Raw genomic sequence first — 20,473 nt, 5'->3', positions numbered from 1 at the left:
AGTTCAAGGTAATATCATCCAATGTATCTTAGTCACTTTCATTATGTTCTGGAACTGTACTTTTATCCTGTTCATGGCTTAGACAGTCTTGCTGCCCAGAAGCAAAAGTGCGGTCTCATCACCTATGACCACAAAGTCCAGTCTGTATTTTTTCCCTTGGATTTCCTAATTTAATTTTACATTTCCCCAATGGGTTTTAATGTGATCTGGTTGTACATTGCTAACAGTTGGTTGGTCTCTTCCAACCATATGTCTGGGTTCACCAGACTGTGGCACACGTTGTAACATTATCCCAATCAATCTAATTGAAATTGTATCAGGTTCTTCCCAAATAACCTGGCTGCATACAACTGTTTCTGGTGCTTACGAGGGTCTTCTTGCACTATATTTATCATCTGTTCGGTCACTCATACAATGTCCTCATACTCGTTACTCTCTTTAGTTACTTCTTTTGTTTTTCTTCTCTCTGGGGAAAAAAATAAACACTTGGCTGCAAAATGATTAAATTTTGTCAGAGATATGGCATTTTTTCCTCACAAGCTAGACACTTTTCTTTCAGTCTTTCATGGTTTCTCCCACAGTATTGACGTGTCTGTAGCATTGTCATCTACTGATGTTGGATCTGGTTTTGATTTCTCTTTCTTATGTATTGCATGGACAAAGCTTTCCCCCAAAGTCAAGTCAGTCTCATATCTTGTCACACGATCCAGTCTCTTATCCATAAATCTTTAATATTTCCAAAACTGCATCTGGCTGCTAGCATTTTTAAATCAGTGCTTTATTCATCTATATCCTCTCCAGCTGCTTGATCCCAAGTTAAGAAAGGATATCTTTCCACCATTTCATTCTTCCTGGGGTTAGAGAGAGTACCAAAACAGCCCGTTATTCCTTTTAAGGTGTGCTGAGCTTGGGAAATTTCCACCATTTCATTCTTCCTGGAGTTAGAGAGAGTACCAAAACAGCCCGTTATTCCTTTTAAGGTGTGCTGAGCTTGGGAAATTTCCACAAAGTCTCACTTACCTCTCTCCTTTTTTCTCCAATCAGGTAATGAAACAGTTTTATTTTCACAGCATCATCTTTATCTTCCAGTAGGGTTAAATTCTTCTTTCCAGCTCTTCCATGCCTGAACTAAATTCTTCGCTTGCCGGTTTAATGTCTCCAGAGGCTTCAGACCCTCCATTTTTCTGTTATCGGCCTTGTCTTATAACACAAATTGTATACTCACAGACGTATTCTGCTCTCTGCAGTGCGGCTCTGAATGGTCTCCCCACTGTTTAGGACAGGGGTAGGCAACCTATGGCATGCATGCCAAAGGCGGCACGCGAGCTGATATTCAGTGGCACTCACACTGCCCGGGGGGGCGGGGGGGGCTCTGCATTTTAATTTAATTTTAAATGAAGCTTCTTAAACATTTTTAAAACCTTATGTACTTTACATACAACAATAGTTTAGTTATATATTATAAACTTATAGAAAGAGACCTTCTAAAAACATTAAAATGTATTACTGGCATGCAAAACCTTAAATCAGAGTGATAAATGAAGACTCGGCACACAACTTCTGAAAGGTTGCCGACCCCTGGTCTAGGACTTGATTACCACTGCCACCATGTTTTAGGCTTTGTTGTGTGTGGATCATCTGCCATATAAGATCTCACTCTGACATGGGATTAATTAAACTTCAGCTTCTCCAGCCTACTGGCTTCTCAGACAGTTCCCAAGGAGGTGTCATTTTCAACTGTAGGCTGCGCAAAAGTGTCTGCTAGCACGATGAACTTACTCCTGCAGTGCCCGATTCTTGACGATCAGCTGTGAAATCCATGCTGCACAGCTTGGTTATCCATCTGGAGGGGCTTTATGGCTCATGCAGAGCCAGCACCCCTTGGGATAAGGAGCCAGACCTGCTCAGAGAGGTTGGTTTTCCAAGCAAACTGCCATGGACCGGGAAGTAGGCAGTCGGTCCTAGTGGTCAGAGCAGTGGTGGTCAGATGTAGTCACCAGAGCAGGAGTCAGGCGCCAGAGCCAGGGTCAGAGCTGGAGATGGAGTCAGGGATCAGGCCAACGGTTGGAGCTGGAGACAGTAGCCAGGGGAAGGAGGGGAACACAGAAGCAGGGATCTGGAACAAGACAGGAAGGCAGGAACCAGGCAAAGATCAGGAATCAGGTGAGAGGGGAAGGTCTCATGTAGCACTCAGCTAGGGATTCACCTAGTTGCTCCAAGAACTTCTTGTGCCTCCTTCTGGCTTAAAGACGAGACTGAGCCAATCAGAGAGGCCAGGCATCTCCTCCAATTAGGTGCTTTGGGGTCCGTGCTTCTGGTGAGCTGGGTCCACCAGCCCACATTCCCTGCTGGTACTGGCAGTCCGAGGACTGCCTGGGGACCCATCAACCCGCATTCAAGACCCAGGATCTCTCACAAATAAGTACCTTAGATAGATAAGCAGCAAGAACAATATTAAAAATAAAATGAAACTCACATGCCATGACTTAAAAAAAATATTTGCAGTTGGTGGAATCATCCAAAGGCGCTGTGTGTGTGTGTGGGTGTGTGTGGGTGTGGTCTACATAAAAATACATCAAGGGGAGGTATTTCTGCAGCAGGATGATGATGCATCCACTTCACCAGTCCCAGGCACTGGGCACAGCCAGGAAATATCAGAAGTGCTTCTAATCTGCATGCATGTGCCTCTGTACTGAAGTGTAGCAAAATCCCCAAAATCATGTCCCCCTAGGCCTCTGTACACAGCTTGTCTCCCTGTACCACTGCAGTGGTTAGGAACCTGTCTGCTGAGTGAATGAGGATAGCAAAAGGGAGCTCTGCATGTCAACAGCTCACTAGTCTAGCTGGTAGGGGCCAGCCAGCACATCACAAATGTAAAACTCCCAGAGAGCACCAAGTAAACAGCAGATTTGAAGCTAGATTAAAAAGATCTTTGACAGGCCGATTATCATCTAAAAATATAACCTGCAAATACAATTATAATCAAAATGTGAATATCAGGCTATTTTACCATTTGTGGTGTGTTTGAGAGATATGAACACATTTGAGTTTGTGTACACAAACATTTTATATATTTATGTTTATGTGCCTATATCAGCATTGCAAATATCTACTTGCCCCTAAACTGGTGTGAGTTTGTTTTTTAGTTTGTTTTGTTTGATCAGAAAAAAACAAATATTTTTCTAAGCGTAACAGGTCATCACTGGTAGAGGGTAGGTGAGAGAGAGCGAGAAGTTGGCCTTCTCAATGGCATATTTGGTAGGATATGAGATAAATATCTTAATTCAGCAAGAGCTGAGCAATAAACAAGGAAAAGTCTTATTTGTCTGTTTAGAGGGAAGTGCAGCCTACCCAACTCAATCCCCCAAACTAAATAACCAAGAAACTCTTTGATACAATCAATCAGCATTCGCTTGCTGACATCTAGTGCCCATTTGAAGTATTGTCTGGACAAGCATATTCTCTCCACCTCAGCAATGGTCCAAAGCACAATAAATTTAGAAACACCGTTCTTCATGTTTTCATAGTCTCAATCGTTTTTTTGTATTTTATTCTATTTATTTTTCTTGAATAACCAGTCTCCCCCACCCCTCATCAAGCACTGAGTCTTTTAACATGAGATATCCCAGTTCCCAGGACAGCGCTTAAAGGAAAGTTCCTAGGATTGTTCCCAAATCCTGTTTAAATAAGTGATTATTTACAGTATCTCAGGTTCATTCCACCCACATCCAAACACACACAGTTTTGGTTTGTATTTTGAGATTGCTTATCGAGAAACCTAGAGGATGAGGCAAAATGACAAGTGGGAATTCCACAAGTTGGCAGTCACAAATACTCTCATAGCTTCACCCCATAGGGTGGGAGGGATTTATAGATCCATGAAGGAGCAGAGACCATGGACTTTTGACCTCAGGGAGGTCTCTAGAATTTGAAGAAATACTATATGTAACCCATACACTTCCTGGGTGTGGTGTTCTATCCCCTCTAGTGGCACTGAGACCACTTAGAGATTAATGAGTCTGCTACAGCCTTAGCTAAGGGCCATGTGCCTTTTGGCTCATGCAGTAGAGGCTCATGCATTTAGCTCCAGAGGTTCAATCCCACTCCCCAATGACCAGGGTCTGTCGGTGTTTCAAGTCAGGGCTCACCCGGGATATCAACTAGAGAGTCTCAGAAGCTTCGGACACGCTTCCTCAGCTAGGAAAAGTATGTAACCTACACATGTCCTGGATGTGGTGCTCTGTCTCCTCTAGTAGCACTGAGTACACTTACAGATTAATGAGTCTGCTACAGCCTTAGTTAAGAGGCATGTAGGTCCAGAGGTCCCAGGTTCAATCCCTCCCACCAACAACCAGAGTCTGTCCATATTACATACAGATCTCCGGGTACTCACTTAGCCCCTCCAACCTACTCTTTGGGCTACCCTTAGAGTAGCTTGAAGGTACTTGCATTGTAAGCCCTTCGGGGCAGGGCCATCTCTTTGCCATATGTTTGTTTGTAGACTGCCTAGCACAACGAGGCCCTGGCCTACAGAAGCTACTGCAATGCCAATAGCAATACCCTGCATACATGCATGCCGTAGTCTCCTCCCACCCCATTCCCTACTTCCTGCCATCGAGAGAAGAAAGGTGTAAGTGCTTCTGCTGGATTGTTCCCATGGGAATGATGCTGCAGAGACAGGCTGTCATCCATCTCTTATCACATCTTCCACACACTCACAAAGCAGTGACCATGTGGTGTTTCCAGACAGGGCCTGATCCACGCCCACTGACATCAATAGAAAGACTCCCATTGACATCAGTGGGATTTTGGATGAGGGTCAGGATGCAGTGGCTGCTGCCATGTTGGCTCCTCTCCCTTCCCCATGGTAGTTTTTGGGCCATCAGAGGTGCCCCTCTCCTCATCTGCGCTGGGATTTTTTGCAATGGGAATCCAGGACATGTGGTTTGAGGTCAGGGATAGATTTTAGGAGGGTTCATTATCCATCCCAACATGTTAACTGACCGTCCAAGCGCGGGGCCAGGCAGCTCACATCGGTTGTCGTGGTGTCACCTAGCATTTCACAGGGAGCGCCACAGATGGTCACGGAGGTGTTTCCTGGAGCAAACCCAGTGCCATGCATATGCACTTCCCCTCCACCCAGGCCACCTAGGAAGAGAATAGAGAAAGGGATTTAAAACAGAGCTTCATGACTGGCTGTTAATGAGACCAGCCTGGAACTGCAGCCTCAATTTACAAGGGCCTCAAAATCTGCCTTTACACTCTGCATTATGGGTAAGGGAAAGGCCTCAGATGTGCCTCAGTTATCCACAATACTTGGAGCCAGATCATCTCTGGCCACTGCATCTTGCATGGCTCTACGGAGGGTGAGGGGTGGTTGCGATGCTGCACTACCCTTAATGCCCCATTCCGAGACAAAATGTAAGGGCTGCCGGTTCCTCCATGTACCCTTTTAAGGTTAAGTAGATGCACTCCGTGAACTCAAAAGTGTCATGCCAATCTAAAATTGATAGAAGTGAGCTGAGAATCAGGCCTATGGTTTCCGTTTCTATGGAGGCAGTGTGGGGCTCTGATAATTACCTGCTGTGTGATGTTGGGCAAGTCACTTAGCCTCTCTCTGTTTCCCCTGCCAATCTTTGTCTATCTTGTCTATTTAAATTGTAATTTTTTCAGGGCTGGACTGTCTCTTTCTAAGTGTCTTTAGAGCACCTAGCACAATGATCTTGGCTGGGCCCCCTAGGCACTATAATAAATACATAAATAAATAGTGTTTTCTGTCATTGACTTGCTGCGTTACTGAGTTTCAAAAGTAGCCACTGACTTCAGGCGCCTGCATTTTTGTGTGTCCATCTTAAGAGAGTTAAGGTCAGATATTTTCAGAAGTCAGTGGAAGCTGGAGGCACTCAGACCTTCTGAAAATAAGCAGTTGGGTATCTCAAGTTCTGCACCCAAATACCAAGGGAATAAAATGAGTGAACGCTTGGAAAACATGGGTGTGCATCCCTCTGTGCCTTCATTTGCCCTCAGTGTGGGATGAGTACTGTGGTGCATGCAGCCATGCAGCCAGAAGGAGAGGTCATCCTGCATTTGTGTGAGTACACCATTCCCTGTCTAGAGCTGGGTGGGAAACGGTTTTCCCAGCCTGTGAGAATTTCTGAAGTTTCAAAAAAACAAAAATCATCTCTCAAATCAGGACAATGCATCTAAATCTCAAAGTGGTTTTTTTTGCAAATCTATAATCCTAAAAAGTTTTTGGATTGGGTCAATCAAAATGTTTCATATAAAAAATAATTACCCTTTTTGGTATAAATTAACTAAAATTTCAAAACAAGACGGTGACTCAGATTGAAAAAACTAGTTGTTTCAAATAGATGGCAAAATAGGATATTTTGACAATTTACAAACGTTTTTCAAATTGGGAGAGTTGTCAAAGACAACTCTTTCCCATAAATAGTTTTGTTTTTGATGAATTGACATTTTCCAACAAACAATATGTTTCAACAGAAGATTTCTGACCAGCCATATCCCTGTCTGCTAGAACCAGCCTTGTACAGTTGGAATAACCTTTTCCATCCCACAACATATTTTTTTTAAAACTCCCCAAGATCTTAAAATTCTTTTTTTCTGTAACACACGTTGCCTGTGCAGAATTTATGGAGGCGAGATGTGGTATAATGGTTTAATCAGCACTCCGCTGTGATGCGTAAACAAGGGGCATCGTCGTGTGTGAGTAACATGGGGATCTAACTGCTTGCCAATATAAGGTTTTTACAAGACTCTGCAGGATCGGTCCTGGGATTGGTCCTGCTTTGAGCAGGGGGTTGGACTAGATGACCTCCTGAGGTCCCTTCCAACCCTGATATTCTATGAGTCTATGATCAAATCCATGCAGAGAAACCTAGATAGATAGATCGGTCGGTCTTTGAATTTTGTACTTGTGCCCGTCAACACAGTCTCTGATTGCTTACCATTGTTCTTCCATTGAATCTTGGATACTACGTTTCACACTCAAATAAGGATTTTATTTTATGGGGGATGGGTAGGGGTATTTATGAATTCCTGAAAACAAGAGAATTTAGCATGTAAGCAGCTGACAGACCCCAGCCAGGACACTCATTCATAGTCTGTGAAAGAAACAAATCAGACCACATTCACTCTCCCCTGATACTCTAGATTTTAGTGTGTTTGTCGGGAGGAGGTGGGGGTCACTAGTGATTTCCTCTTTTGCAAACTCCAAATACAAATTGTGACAGCTCTGTCACTGCTGCTACCCGGGAGACAGTCATCCCCAGCCACTCATGCACTTACCCCAGTTGTTGCGTGTCGATGTGACGGTAAGCTGAGAGGTGAATGTCAAGTTTGACGAAGCCCAGCCTCGGAGGAAGTCGCCACCGCGGATCTGGTATTCTCCAGCAGGAAGCCGGGGAGCCGAGCACTGCAAAGTGGTGTAATTGCCAGTGATGTTGGTGCAGGGGGAGTCCCCAATGGAAATGTGCATGCTTTCCACCCCCGTGATCCGTGACACGGTTATTGTTAAAAGGAGACCCACCGGAGGCAGAAGGAAAAGGAAAATGGGGGTGAACTCTTCACTGTAAGTTATTTCACCAAGGTGGTACGAGTTGCCATCTATTTCTAGAGCTAAAGCATTGATCCCGTTGCCCAGAGGAACAGAGCACCGGAGAACCACATAGCTGACATCTGTAATGAGACAGGGTTGGTTCCCAACAAGAATGGAAGTGCTGTTCCTTCCTTTCAGTGCTGCCCCTTGTATGGCAAGAAGGCCCCCACCATTGGTACTGAAATTTTGGGGGTAAAATTTGAGCACACAAGGAATGACGGTGAAGATACGGGAGTCCCTGCTGAAGCAAGCATGCCCGCTTCTTCTGTTGGACACAGAAAGGCTGTGCTCCCCTGGGGAAAGGCTGCCTGTCTGGCATTGTATGCTGGTCTCATTCCAGAAAGTTACGTTACAAGGGTCACGGTTGTCCACTTGTATCACAAGTTCATCAGTTGCCAAAGCTAATCTCTGGCCTCTGATCAGCAGAGATGACAATGTCCCATTGATCTCCCAGACCACAGCGTCCACTCTAGGGGTCCACTCTTTCAGAAGGTGGAGTGCACAGTCTGTGAGGCAGACACTCTGGATTCCATTTACCGTCACTGTGACATTAAGGGCTTGAGATGTATCAGGCAACCACCAGTCACCCAGAGGAGGTTCTCTTGGAAGAAGAGCGCAGCTGATCCTGTTGTGATCTACACTGTGGATCTCACAAGTATAGTTACCCGTCAGGTTCACATGAACTGAATTCCTCCTGGATTTTAGAAAAAGACCGGATATAGTGAGCAATAGCCCACCACAAGCTGAACCTTGTGATGGAATTATGGCCTTTACCTTTGGGACAAATCTAAAGTTCTGCAGTGCTGCCGTCACGTTGGCATAGCCCAGCTGCTTCTGGAGAACTCTGACAGGATAGATCCCAGGTTCCAGAGTGCTCAGTGGGAAGGAGCATTGAGAAAGGGTTGTGGATTCATTGGCACATTGAAACTCCAGCTCACATTCAGAGTCTCCCAGCTTAGCCACTGAACCAGTTATATTTATTCCTTTTATGCCCAGCCACAGGCTGTCATTCGCCATTTTTACTTCCACAGAGGTAACTATGGGAGTCAAAGCCATCTGGTAAGTAAAGGTGATATTCCTCTTTGGGAAGCTCCAGGAGGGAAGGAGTGGAGAGGATCTGTTACCAATGAACACCCCCACAAGTACAGAGATGTCCTGGGACTCTATATTAGAGAAGTCAGCAGCCGGTGGAGTCTGGCACCATATTGTCTCTTCCACCGAGCGGGTAACATCACAGGTTTGCGTGCCGATAAAGACTGAAACCAGGGAGGGGTTTTGGCTAAAGCCTTTTCCAGAGATTGTGAGGACCGTTCCACCTAGGGATACAGATCAAATCAAAGGGTTAGCGCCATGGAGTCAGCTCAGAGTGAATTCAAATATGGTGAAACTCCATGTACATTTCTACAGCCGCATTGTCTCAGCCGCTTCTCCCCTTAAAACGAGATTCATTGGCACCTGATCGCCACATAGGGACCCTGAGTTTATATGACACTGCTTCCTACATTGAGCCCTCACCCACCACTGCATCCCAGGGTGTAACATTTAACAATTTAACATGGGGAGAGCAGCGAGAGTTTGAAAAATTCTAATCCCTGCATTCTAAGGATGGGTTTGCCAAGCACAGGGTTCTTCAAAACTGGCCACTTTACCCTGTGATCGCTGTTTGCCTGGAAGCTGCATTCCAGCTATACGTCCCTGGAGTATGGGCTGGTCCCCTCCTCCTTGTGCAGAATGGCATGAACTAACTTGCACATGAGATTGTGATGCAACACCATATAGCAGTGGAGAAATATCAGACTGCAGTGCAGACATCACCAAAGCTAACCCTTTGTCTGCTAAGAAGAGGATTAAGCAAATCAGAACACACAGTGGGGCGAGCTCAGGCTTTCAGCTGCTATAACTCAGGCTTAAATTCCTCTATTCCAAGCCTAAACTCTGCAAGATCTTTGGCAAGTGCTTCAGCAAGAGAGCTCTCCCTAGGAACCATATAATTTGTTGACGGCTCCATTAGCATGACAGAGTTTTTGGAGGACCCAATAGCAAGGTGTGCCCAAATCTTGCCCAATTCAAGGCTGTATTGGTAACCTGCCATGACGTCAAGAGGCCACATGTTAATGGCATAAAACTGAGCAGATTGCAGCTATCGTCATCTTTAATACAGAGATGCACCATGTGCAACTCCATGTCCCAGCTTGCAATACTCCATCCTGAGCCAATCAGCCTCCACTGACTTCAAAGTGGTGCATCCCATGCTGCAGCCTATAGTTACTGTGTGGGAGTAAAGAAGGTGGCCCTGGACTATAGACTATTCACTGGCTATCCTATGTGACTTTCTAGAAAGTTTCAATACATTTTTTCATAAAGTCAATAAACCCCAGTCCTCTCAAAAAACAACAAAGTGGAACTAGTATGACTCGGCCAGCTTTCTCGCTCAGCACTGGTTCTGAAGCATCCTGATCCCCAGATAGTACACTCTTTGGGGTAGCATCCTGGTCTCTACTTTTGTTGGTAAAATGCCTGGCATGCTGCTGGAGCTGAACATCGTTCGTAACCAATCATTTTTTCCTTAAACCTTGAATTTACTTCTAAAAAGAGAATTCTTCTACAATCCACATTTTTTTTTATTATTTAACCTTCCAGTTTGATGGGCTTTGCTATATCTAAGTTGGCATCAGCTCTCAAAGCTGAATAATAATATTTGACACTTTATCTAATGAACCAACACAAAGCCCCTCTATGATTATGGCCAGCAGAGGAGTTAAGTGATTTGGCTAAGGCAAGCCATAGGATCCGTGAGTTTCTAGCTCCCAGTCCTGCACTTCAAGGATAAGACTATGCATCCCTTCCTACCCTCCAGTAGGCCCAGATTCTCCTTTTCCTAACGCCAGTTTTACATGGGAGGAGCTCCAGTGAGTTCAGTGGAGATACTGCTGATTTACACTGGTGTGAGACAGAGCAAAATCGAGAACTTAAGTTTCTACGACTTAAAATATTCGTTGCCTCCCTATCTGCTACACAGCAAAGCAACAGAGACACTCCACTTAGGCCCTGATCCTGCAAAGGTTTATGGTCAGCTTTAGTCCTAGGGGGACTCTGAGTATACGTCAAAGACTTATGCACGTTGAATGTTAAGCACTGGGATCTCCGGACTGAAAAAGCCAGCACCGGTTATTCAGGTGTGAGTGGTTTTTGTGCATTTGGCTCATTCATGAGGGGAAACAAATTCAAAGGACAGCGGACCTTGTCATCAACCCTATGGCCAACCTGTTCCAATATTAGCCAGACAATCCAAAGGTGGGCTGCTCAGTACACACACACACACACACACACACACAGAGTCCCAGGCAGGCAGCTGCTGCCTGTCAATACAAGTCTACATAATAAGGGTTCACACATTTACAAATGCCATCATCTAAATGGCTGTGAAATTGGACGTCCTTCCCAATCAAAGAGGGGAGATGAGTCCTTGATCCCTTGATGGCCTCCAGAAGTGGTGACAGATGTGCTGATGCTATTTACCCAGTGCTTAATTTGCACCAGGGTTGATCCTCGGCACCTCTGAGCTTGGTAGTTCATAGCTCCAGCACCTCTGGACTTGCAGCATCAGTTATGAAAGTAAAAAAGAAAAATTGCTTGAGCCCCGACACCTCTTTCATTACAAATTAAGCGCTGTATTTACCCAGAACGGAGCCACAGCAGGGCTCTATGCTGAGGATCTCAGTGTCGTACTGGATGAATGGATCAACTCTGCAAAACACAAACACAGGATCAGTTCTTTACTTTTCCTTTTTATCCCACATGCTTTTCTCTCATTGCCTTTCCTGGCTGGATCCCCGAATAGCCTCCCTACATCTCCTGCTTCGTTCCATGCCATCTCCCGGGTGCCCTCTTACAAGGCACTGTCATTCCAGACCACAAAGACTCTCTCCCCTTGGAGCCCAGGCATGTAACTAGCTGGTCAGGGTCTCTATGGAGCAACATGAAGGGACAGATATTACGAACACTACTGAAGCAGTACAAAGTGCTACTGACTGCAGTGGGACTAAAGCACATGCTTAAGAGCTTTGCTGAACAGGAATTCACCGCTGAATCAGGGTCGTAGTAATTGCTAATCATTTGTAAAACATACAGCGGAGCTCTTTGTTAGCAAGCTGGCTCTGATACCGAGCCCGTGTTTCCTTTGCTTTTCCATTAACCCTAAAATCCCAAGCAGAATTTAGCCTAAAATCCCAAGTAGAAATGAAGTTCACATCCTCAAGGGAATAGGCACATTCACTCACCCATGTGAGCCGATTGCAATGCCATTGATGATGACCGAAAGGTTGTACCATCCATCTGCCAGGGCAGGCAGTAGTACATCGATGCCATAGGCTGTTCGTGCTTGGATCTGTGCCACAGTGGCCTCAATTTTGACCTGTACATCCAGGCCAGTACAATTTGCGAAGGAAGATATTCCAATCTGGAGTGACTGGGGCCCTGTGGAAAGGAGATGACACGACGCAATCAAATTGTTTGTTGCTACCGTCAATCTAGTGCATGGGCAAGTGTCGGAGCAAGAGAAGTCTCTTCACAACACAAGCTGTGGCAATGCAAGCTTCTTCGGCATATTGTCCCACCCATGTGCAGACTCATTTAACTTTCTCTAAGTGGTCTCGGTGCCACTAGATAGGCCAAAGCACCGCACCCAGAAGGTGTGTGGGTTACACTTACATCAGAGTCAAACAAAGTTTGAAACTTTGAAAGCCTGTGAAGTTTGTCTATATTAATAACCTGAACTCTTTGGACTCTTGGTCAATTGTCAGCTTAATCCAAAAATGCCTGGAGGGCCTTGGTGTCATTTATTTATTTTGATGATAGGAGGAAAATTATATTAAAAGCCAAAGTCACCGACTTCTGAATAAGAGATTGAGCTCCCAGTACCGTCACCATTCATGAGATTCTATAATATTAAGAAGTTCCATACACCTATGCTGCCTGCGGCTAGAAAAATCTCCCCTTGGTGTTATCGTATCTGAATAATATTCAGATGATAAAGGACACTTACCCTTATTTCTGCATTCTGCAGTATTAAAAAATGAAAAGGGGGGAGGGGATTGGAAGAGAAACTCCCATGTGGGCAGTAAGGAGGGGGATCAGCTCGCCTCTTGCATTGGTGCTAAGTCCAGCCAGGCTGGTGAACCTAGAGGGAGTTTTATTACAGTGCAGAGTGCAGAGATTGGATAGGCTTGAAAGACCGATGAGAAAAGAAAGAAACTGAAAGAGACAGGACTGTGTGGGGATGGGAGGGTCTGTTCTTCCTTTCCCCCTCCCCACTCTGTCACTCTTCATTCCTGTTCCCTCTCTCTGAAATGGCACCGTAGGGCTGCGATGATTGTGAAACGGCCGGGGTCAGGTTCTGCTGCTGACAACATTCTGCCCATGCTCCTGGGATGGGGTCCCACAGCACATGGTCTTCTGGGCAACCTCAGGGAGTGAGGTGAAACTCAGACTCCTCCCCCTGCCCAAGCACAGGATCCCAGACCACAGGTGTCTTCTTGGGCTGGTGACACGTGGCAATGTTATTTATATTACAATAGTACCTTGAGGCCCTACAGAGATTGGAACCTCATTGTCCTTAGTGCTGTACAGACAGTATAACCCACACACCTTCTGGGGGTGGTGATCTGTCCCATCTAGTGGCACCGAGACCACTTAGAGAGAGAGATTAATGAGTGCTCTACAGCCTTAGCTAACAGGGAGTTGGCTTTTTGTTCATGCTGTAGAGGCTCATGCACTAAGCTCCAGAGATTCCCGGTTCGATCCTATCCACCGACAACTGGGGTCTGCCGGCGTTACAACAGCTCCTGCCTCAGAGAGTTTACAACCGAAATACACAAGGCAGACAAAGGGTAGGAGAGGCAAAGTGACTTGTCCAAGGTCACAGAGCAGCTCAACAACAGAGCTGAGACTGGAACCCAGGTCTCCTGGCTTCCAGTCCAGTGCCCTATCTATTAAACCCAACACTGCCTGCCCATTACATTTGGGATGCAACTTCACATCCCAATATCTAGAAGGCTGTCTCTAACCTTCATCTTCTAAACTAGCAGGAAAGAATCCTGTGGCACCTTATAGACTAACAGACGTTTTGCAGCATGAGCTTTCGTGGGTGAATCTTCGGATGCAAGCTCATGCTGCAAAACGTCTGTTAGTCTATAAGGTGCCACAGGATTCTTTGCTGCTTCTACAGAACCAGACTAACATGGCTACCCCTCTGATACTTGACTTCTAAACTAAGCTCGCTGTGTTGGTTCTGGGGTCAGCAACAGATTCCCCTCTTGGTCCTGGATCATTCAGTCCAACCCCAATATCTAACCGTGGCAACAACCGGGCTGCTGCTGACTGGCAATACTTGTCTCTTCTGAGAAAGAAAGGAGGTGTTACATTCTAGATATAGTAGGCTGGCATGTGCGCCTTTAATGTTCCTTGCTGGGAAATATTTGCTAAAAATGAAAGGCTTCAGCCAGGGCCATCCTTACCCACATGCAAACTCTGCAGCTGTGTAGGGCACCAGGAAATTTGGGGCACCAAATTTCCTGGTGCCCTATGCAGCTGCGTGCTGCTCCAGTGGCCAGCCCAATTCCCCCAGCCGGCTGAGCCGGCCAGGAAAGCTGCCCCCACCCCTGCTCCACCTCTTCCCACCCCTGATCCGTCCCAATCCAGCTGCGTAGGTCCCCACAATGTCTGGGGAGGGATAGCTCAGTGGTTTGAGCATTGTCCTGCTAAACCCAGGGTTGTGAGTTCAATCCTTGAGGAGGCCACTTAGGGATCTGGGGCAAAAATTGGTCCTGCTAGTGAAGGCAGGGGGCTGGACTCGATGACCTTTTTTTTTTGGCAGCGAACAGCAGAGAGGCAAACAGAAGGAGTTTGCCTGGGAGTTCGCCTGGAGAGAGCCTACTGAGGCCCCCCTCTCGCAGGTTTCTCTGAGTAGCTTCTGCCACAAGTAAGGAAGCTCTTAGAAGGAAGAGACTGTGGATGCTGAGCGATCCGCTGTTGCGACCTGCACAGGATGCTCCATGTTCGTCTTCCTTCCACAGGATAGAAGCGACTTTGTCTGTACAAAGTGCAAGCTGATCTCCATATTGGAAGAGAAGATTCGAGGTCTGGAGAAACGAATATCAACCCTGCGTTCCATAAAAGAAAATGAGGATTTCCTGGATAGACGTCAGGATCAGCTTCAGCAGGTACAATGTTCCGAAGATTCAGAGCAGGCTACGCAGCGGGGACAGAAGGCCAGCGAGGATAATTGTCGGCATGTGACTTCCAGAAGAGGAAAGAGTACCAGAAATGTCCATGTACCAGAAACACAGATGCAGGTGAGCAACCGTTTTCATATTCTCTCCGCAGGTACTAGTGCAGTGAGTGGAGTGGATGATACATCTGAGGGAACAGAGCAGAAGGAGACTCCACTGATTGGAAGGCATGAGATGCGCCGTCCTAGGGATGGGGGTTCCACGACCACCACTCCCAAGAGGAGGAGGAGGAGGGTAGTGGTGGTCAGGGACTCTCTCCTCAGGGGGACTGAGTCATCTATCTGCCGCCCTGACCGGGAAAACCGAGAGGTGTGCTGCTTGCCAGGGGCTAGGATTCACGATGTGACGGAGAGACTGCCGAGACTCATCAAGCCCTCAGATCGCTACCCCTTCCTGCTTCTCCATGTGGGCACCAATGATACTGCCAAGAATGACCTTGAGCGTATCACTGCAGACTACGTGGCTCTGGGAAGAAGGATAAAGGAGTTTGAGGCGCAAGTGGTGTTCTCGTCTATCCTCCCTGTGGCAGGAAAAGGCCAGGGTAGAGACCGTCGAATCGTGGAAATCAACGAATGGCTACGCAGATGGTGTCAAAGAGAAGGGTTTGGATTCTTTGACCATGGGATGGTCTTCCAAGAAGAAGGATTGCTAGGCAGAGACGGGCTCCACCTCATGAAGAGAGGGAAGAGCATCTTTGCAAGCAGGCTGGCTAACCTAGTGAGGAGGGCTTTAAACTAGGTTCACCGGGGGAAGGAGACCAAAGCCCCGAGGTAAGTGGGGAAGTGGGATATCGGGAGAAAGCACAAGTAGGTGAGTGCAAGAGGGGAGGGCTCCTGCCCCATACTGGGACAGCAGGATGATCAGGGAGTTATTTTACATGCCTATACACAAATGCAAGAAGCCTGGGGAACAAGCAGGGAGAACTAGAAGTCCTGGCACAGTCAAGGAATTATGATGTAATTGGAATAACAGAGACTTGGTGGGATAACTCACATGATTGGAGTACTGTCATGGATGGATATAAACTGTTCAGGAAGGACAGGCAGGGCAGAAAAGGTGGAGGAGTTGCGTTGTACGTAAGAGAGCATATGACTGCTCAGAGCTCCAGTATGAAACTGCAGAAAAACCTGAGAGTCTCTGGATTAAATTTAGAAGTATGAACAACAAGGGTAATGTCGTGGTGGGAGTCTGCTACAGACCACCAGACCAGGGGGATGAGGTGGACGAGGCTTTCTTCCAGCAACTAACAGAATTTGCTAGATCACAGGCCCTGGTTCTCATGGGTGACTTTAATCACCCCGATATCTGCTGGGAGAGCAATACAGCAGTGCACAGACAATCCAGGAAGTTTCTGGAAAGTGTAGGGGACAATTTCCTGGTACAAGTGCTGGAGGAACCAACTAGGGGAAAAGCTCTTCTTGACCTGTTGCTCACAAACAGGGAAGAAATAGTAGAGGAAGCAATAGTGGATGGGAACCTGGGAGGCAGTGACCATGAGATGGTCGAGTTCAGGATCCTGACACAAGGAAGAAAGGAGAGCAGTAGAACGGAGACCGTGGACTTCAGAAAAGCAGACTTCGACTCCCTCAGGGAACTGATGGGCAAGGTCCCCTGGGAGAATAACATGACGGGGAAAGGAGTCGAGGAAAGCTGGCTGTATTTTAAAGAATCCTTATTGAGGTTGCAGGAACAAACCATCCCGATGTGTAGGAAGAAAAGTAAATATGGCAGGCGACCAGCTTGGCTTAACAGTGAAATCCTTGCTCGTCTTAAACACAAGAAAACAGCTTACAAGAAGTGGAAGATTGGACAAATAACCAGGGAGGAGTATAAAAGTATTGCTCAGGCATGCAGGAGTGAAATTAGGAAGGCCAAATCACACTTGGAGTTGCAGCTAGCCGGAGATGTTAGGAGTAACAAGAAGGGTTTTTTCAGGTATGTTAGCAACAAGAAGAAAGTCAAGGAAAGTGTGGGCCCCTTGCTGAATGAGGGAGGGACCCTAGTGACAGAGGATGTGGAGAAAGCTAGTGTACTCAATGCTTTTTTTGCCTCTGTCTTCACAGACAAGGTCAGCTCCCAGACAGCTGCACTCTGCAGCACGGTATGGGGAGGAGGTGACCAGCTCTCTGTGAAGAAAGTAGTAGTTCGGGACTATTTAGAAAAGCTGGATGAGCACAAGTCCATGGGGCCGGATGCACTGCATCTGAGGGTGCTAAAGGAGTTGGCCGATGAGATTGCAGAGCCATTGGCCATTATCTTTGAAAAATCATGGCGATCGGGGGAGGTCCCGGATGACTGGAAAAAAGCTAATGTAGTGCCCATCTTTAAAAAAGGGAAGAAAGAAGATCCAGGGAACTACAGGCCAGTCAGTCTCACCTCAGTCCCTGGAAAAATCATGGAACAGGTCCTCAAGGGATCAATTCTGAACCACTTAAAGGAGGGGAAAGTGATCAGGAACAGTCAGCATGGATTCACCAAGGGCAAATCATGCCTGACTAACCTAATTGCCTTCTATGATGAGATAACCGGCTCTGTGGATGAGGGGAAAGCAGTGGATGTGCTATTTCTGGACTTTAGCAAAGCTTTTGATACAGTCTCCCACAGTATTCTTGCCAGCAAGTTAAAGAAGTATGGGCTGGATGAATGGGCGGTAAGGTGGATAGAAAACTGGCTAGATGGTCGGGCTCAACGGGTAGTGATCAATGGTTCCATGTCTAGTTGGCAGCCGGTATCAAGTGGAGTGCCCCAAGGGTCGGTGCTGGGGCCGGTTTTATTCAATATCTTCATTAACGATCTGGAGGATGGTGTGGACTGCACCCTTAGCAAGTTTGCCGATGACACTAAACTGGGAGGAGTGGTTGATACGCTGGAGGGTAGGGCTAGGATACAGAGGGACCTAGACAAATTAGAGGATTGGGCCAAAAGAAATATGATGAGGTTCAACAAGGACAAGTGCAGAGTCCTGCACTTAGGACGGAAGAATCCCATGCACTGCTACAGACTAGGGACCGAATGGCTGGGCAGCAGTTCTCCAGAAAAGGACCTAGGGGTTACGGTGGACGAAAAGCTGAATATGAGTCAACAGTGTGCCCTTGTTGCCAAGAAGGCTAATGGCATTTTGGGTTGTATAAGTAGGGGCATTTCCAGCAGATCGAGGGATGTGATCATACCCCTCTATTCAGCACTGGTGAGGCCTCATTTGGAGTACTGTGTCCAGTTTTGGGCCCCACACTACAAGAAGGATGTGGATAAATTGGAGAGAGTCCAGCGAAGGGCAACAAAAATGATTAGGGGGCTGGAGCACATGACTTATGAGGAGAGGCTGAGGGAACTGGGATTGTTTAGCCTACAGAAGAGAAGAATGAGGGGGGATTTGATAGCTGCTTTCAACTACCTGAAAGGGGGTTCCAAAGAGGATGGATCTAGACTGTTCTCAGTGGTAGAAGATGACAGAACAAGGAGTAATGGTCTCAAATTGCAGAGGGGGAGGTTTAGGTTGGACATTAGGAAAAACTTTTTCACTAGTAGGGTGGTGAAGAACTGGAATGGGTTACCTAGGGAGGTGGTGGAATCTCCTTCCTTAGAGGTTTTTAAGGTCAGGCTTGACAAAGCCCTGGCTGGGATGATTTAGTTGGGTTTGGTCCTGCCTTGAGCAGGGGGTTGGACTAGATGACCTCCTGATCCCTTCCAACCCTGAGATTCTATGATTCTAGGTCTTCAGCATCAGGAAACAACTCACTTAAGATAACTGAAAAAAGTGATAATAGGGGGCAGAAGAGGAAGTTAGTAAATATTTACATCCAATGGGCTAAGTTTTCAGAGGGACACGCCAGGGTCTGACATGTGTCTCCACTATTTTATTTTCAGTGAACTACATATTTGCAGAAAGTGCTGGAGCTGGCCGTGGAGCAAGCTGCCAGAGGAGATCAGGCAAATCCAGAATCTGGCCGTCAGCTGCAAAACTTTCTCCCCTTCAAAAATGCCTATCCATCATAAAAGTGACACTCACAACACTGACACCCCGTGTAACCTTCAACCCTGAGAAACCCACAGCATTTAAAGAGAAGAAATTCATAAAAGATTAATTTAACATGCAAACTGTACCCCAGGCAGAGTTTTGGCCTTGAAAATGGAGATGTGCCAGAGAGTCCATCAAGCTCATTAGGGACTTCGCTACAACAATTGATTTAACATGGAATGTGGTCAGATGTGGAGCAGTACGAGACTGGCTTGAGAATTGAAACCTTCTGAGAGGCAATATGGCCTAACGTATAGAGCCTAGTACTCAGGAGACCTGGGTGCAGCTCTGACACCGGTCTGCTGGATGACCTTGAGCAAGTCACTTGACAGCCCTGTGCCTCAGTTTCCCCACCTATAAGATGGGGATAATGATACTTACTAGGGCTGGGCAGAAAACAATAATTCCATTTACTGAAACATTTGGAAGTTTTGACCTTTTTGTTCCAATACAGAATAAAAATGAGCCTATTTGAAATTTTTCATTTAAAAAAAAAAAGAAAAAAGGAGACCCAGAAAAGCCAATAGTCTAGTCCTTCAGTCAGTCACTTAGCAGACAGAGGACCCAAGTTCAAGTTCCCATATTACATTGAGTGCCCTAATCATTGGGCTATTGACTAGTCTACGGTGGTTTCTCTCTCTCTTTCCAGAAATTCTATCCTGGCCTGAGATACTGTTTCATCAGAAACCTTTCAGCCAGATCCCTCTTTTGAAAAGTGCTTTGAGGTCTACTGATGAAAAGGGAGGAGAGATGTGTTATTATTACACCCCCTATTACAGGTATAGTATGGACAGTAGCAAAGCAAGTTCTCGCTCGTTTCTAGCCCCACACGACACACGTGCTACTATACCCTGAATTTGGACTACCTCAGGGACGCGAGGGTAGGTCAGTCTCTATGGCCCATTCTCATCCCTTGACTGCTCACCATGCCAGCAGGGCACCCAGTTGTGATGGTGGTTTATAAATATGGACACCCACCTATATTAAGCTGAAATCAATGACTCTTCTCACATGGTCCTCGGGGGAGCCATCAGATGGCAAGAGCCTTTGTTCACTACTGAACAAGGCCAGACTGGAACTGGTGACCTGGGAGTAAAAGGCACCATGTGCCAGCGTCAATCCCCAGTCCTCTTAGTCACCTAGTGCCTCTGCCCTGCCCACATTGATGATGACAATGGAAAATGAAACTTTTTAGAACAGTCATATTTTTACACCAGCCATCTCTTTGCATTTCGAGACTGTGGCTTCGTCACCTGCTGTGCTGCTTCTGTTTCTGCTCAGCGATACAACGGCTGGATTTAAGGAAGGATCGTACTTAAACACCTCAGTGAACGTGGCAGACTGGGACCCAGCGGTTAGTGTCACAGGGACAACATATTCTTCATCCCCCTGGAAAATAGAGTTTAAAAAAAGAGCAGAGGTGAACATGTTCTAGTAAAATACAAGTACCTACTTCCCTTACATGCAAGATTAAGAGCATTAATGTCCTGACCTGAGCGTATCAGCTAGAGAAGCATCTGTAGAGCACAAGTAGAACCCAAGATGGGT

At 46.4% G+C, this 20,473-nt stretch overlaps 1 protein-coding gene and 1 long non-coding RNA gene across 3 annotated transcripts in view; one reads left to right on the top strand and one right to left on the bottom strand.

The window, feature by feature from the left end:
• LOC123365857 overlaps window positions 1-18,923 on the top strand; it is a 50,326-nt gene extending 31,403 nt beyond the window's left edge. For both annotated transcript variants that reach the window (XR_006577794.1, XR_006577795.1), the window contains exon 6: window positions 18,775-18,923. This is a non-coding gene — a long non-coding RNA (uncharacterized LOC123365857). The remainder of the gene's footprint in view (window positions 1-18,774) is intronic.
• Window positions 1-20,473, bottom strand: part of PKHD1 (PKHD1 ciliary IPT domain containing fibrocystin/polyductin) — a 367,689-nt gene that overhangs the window by 278,208 nt on the left and 69,008 nt on the right. Inside the window, exons 29-33 of the mRNA XM_045008841.1 lie at window positions 20,179-20,314; window positions 11,899-12,094; window positions 11,298-11,365; window positions 7,309-8,934; window positions 5,005-5,148 (exon numbers count right to left, since the gene is read on the bottom strand). Of these exons, the coding sequence (XP_044864776.1) occupies window positions 5,005-5,148; window positions 7,309-8,934; window positions 11,298-11,365; window positions 11,899-12,094; window positions 20,179-20,314 (2,170 nt within the window). The remainder of the gene's footprint in view (window positions 1-5,004; window positions 5,149-7,308; window positions 8,935-11,297; window positions 11,366-11,898; window positions 12,095-20,178; window positions 20,315-20,473) is intronic.

Source organism: Mauremys mutica, chromosome 3 (assembly GCF_020497125.1).
Source record: "Mauremys mutica isolate MM-2020 ecotype Southern chromosome 3, ASM2049712v1, whole genome shotgun sequence".
Lineage (NCBI taxonomy): Eukaryota > Metazoa > Chordata > Testudines > Geoemydidae > Mauremys > Mauremys mutica.
The sequence above is the reverse complement of the archived record's forward strand: the minus strand, read 5'-3'. Positions and strand labels throughout refer to the sequence as shown.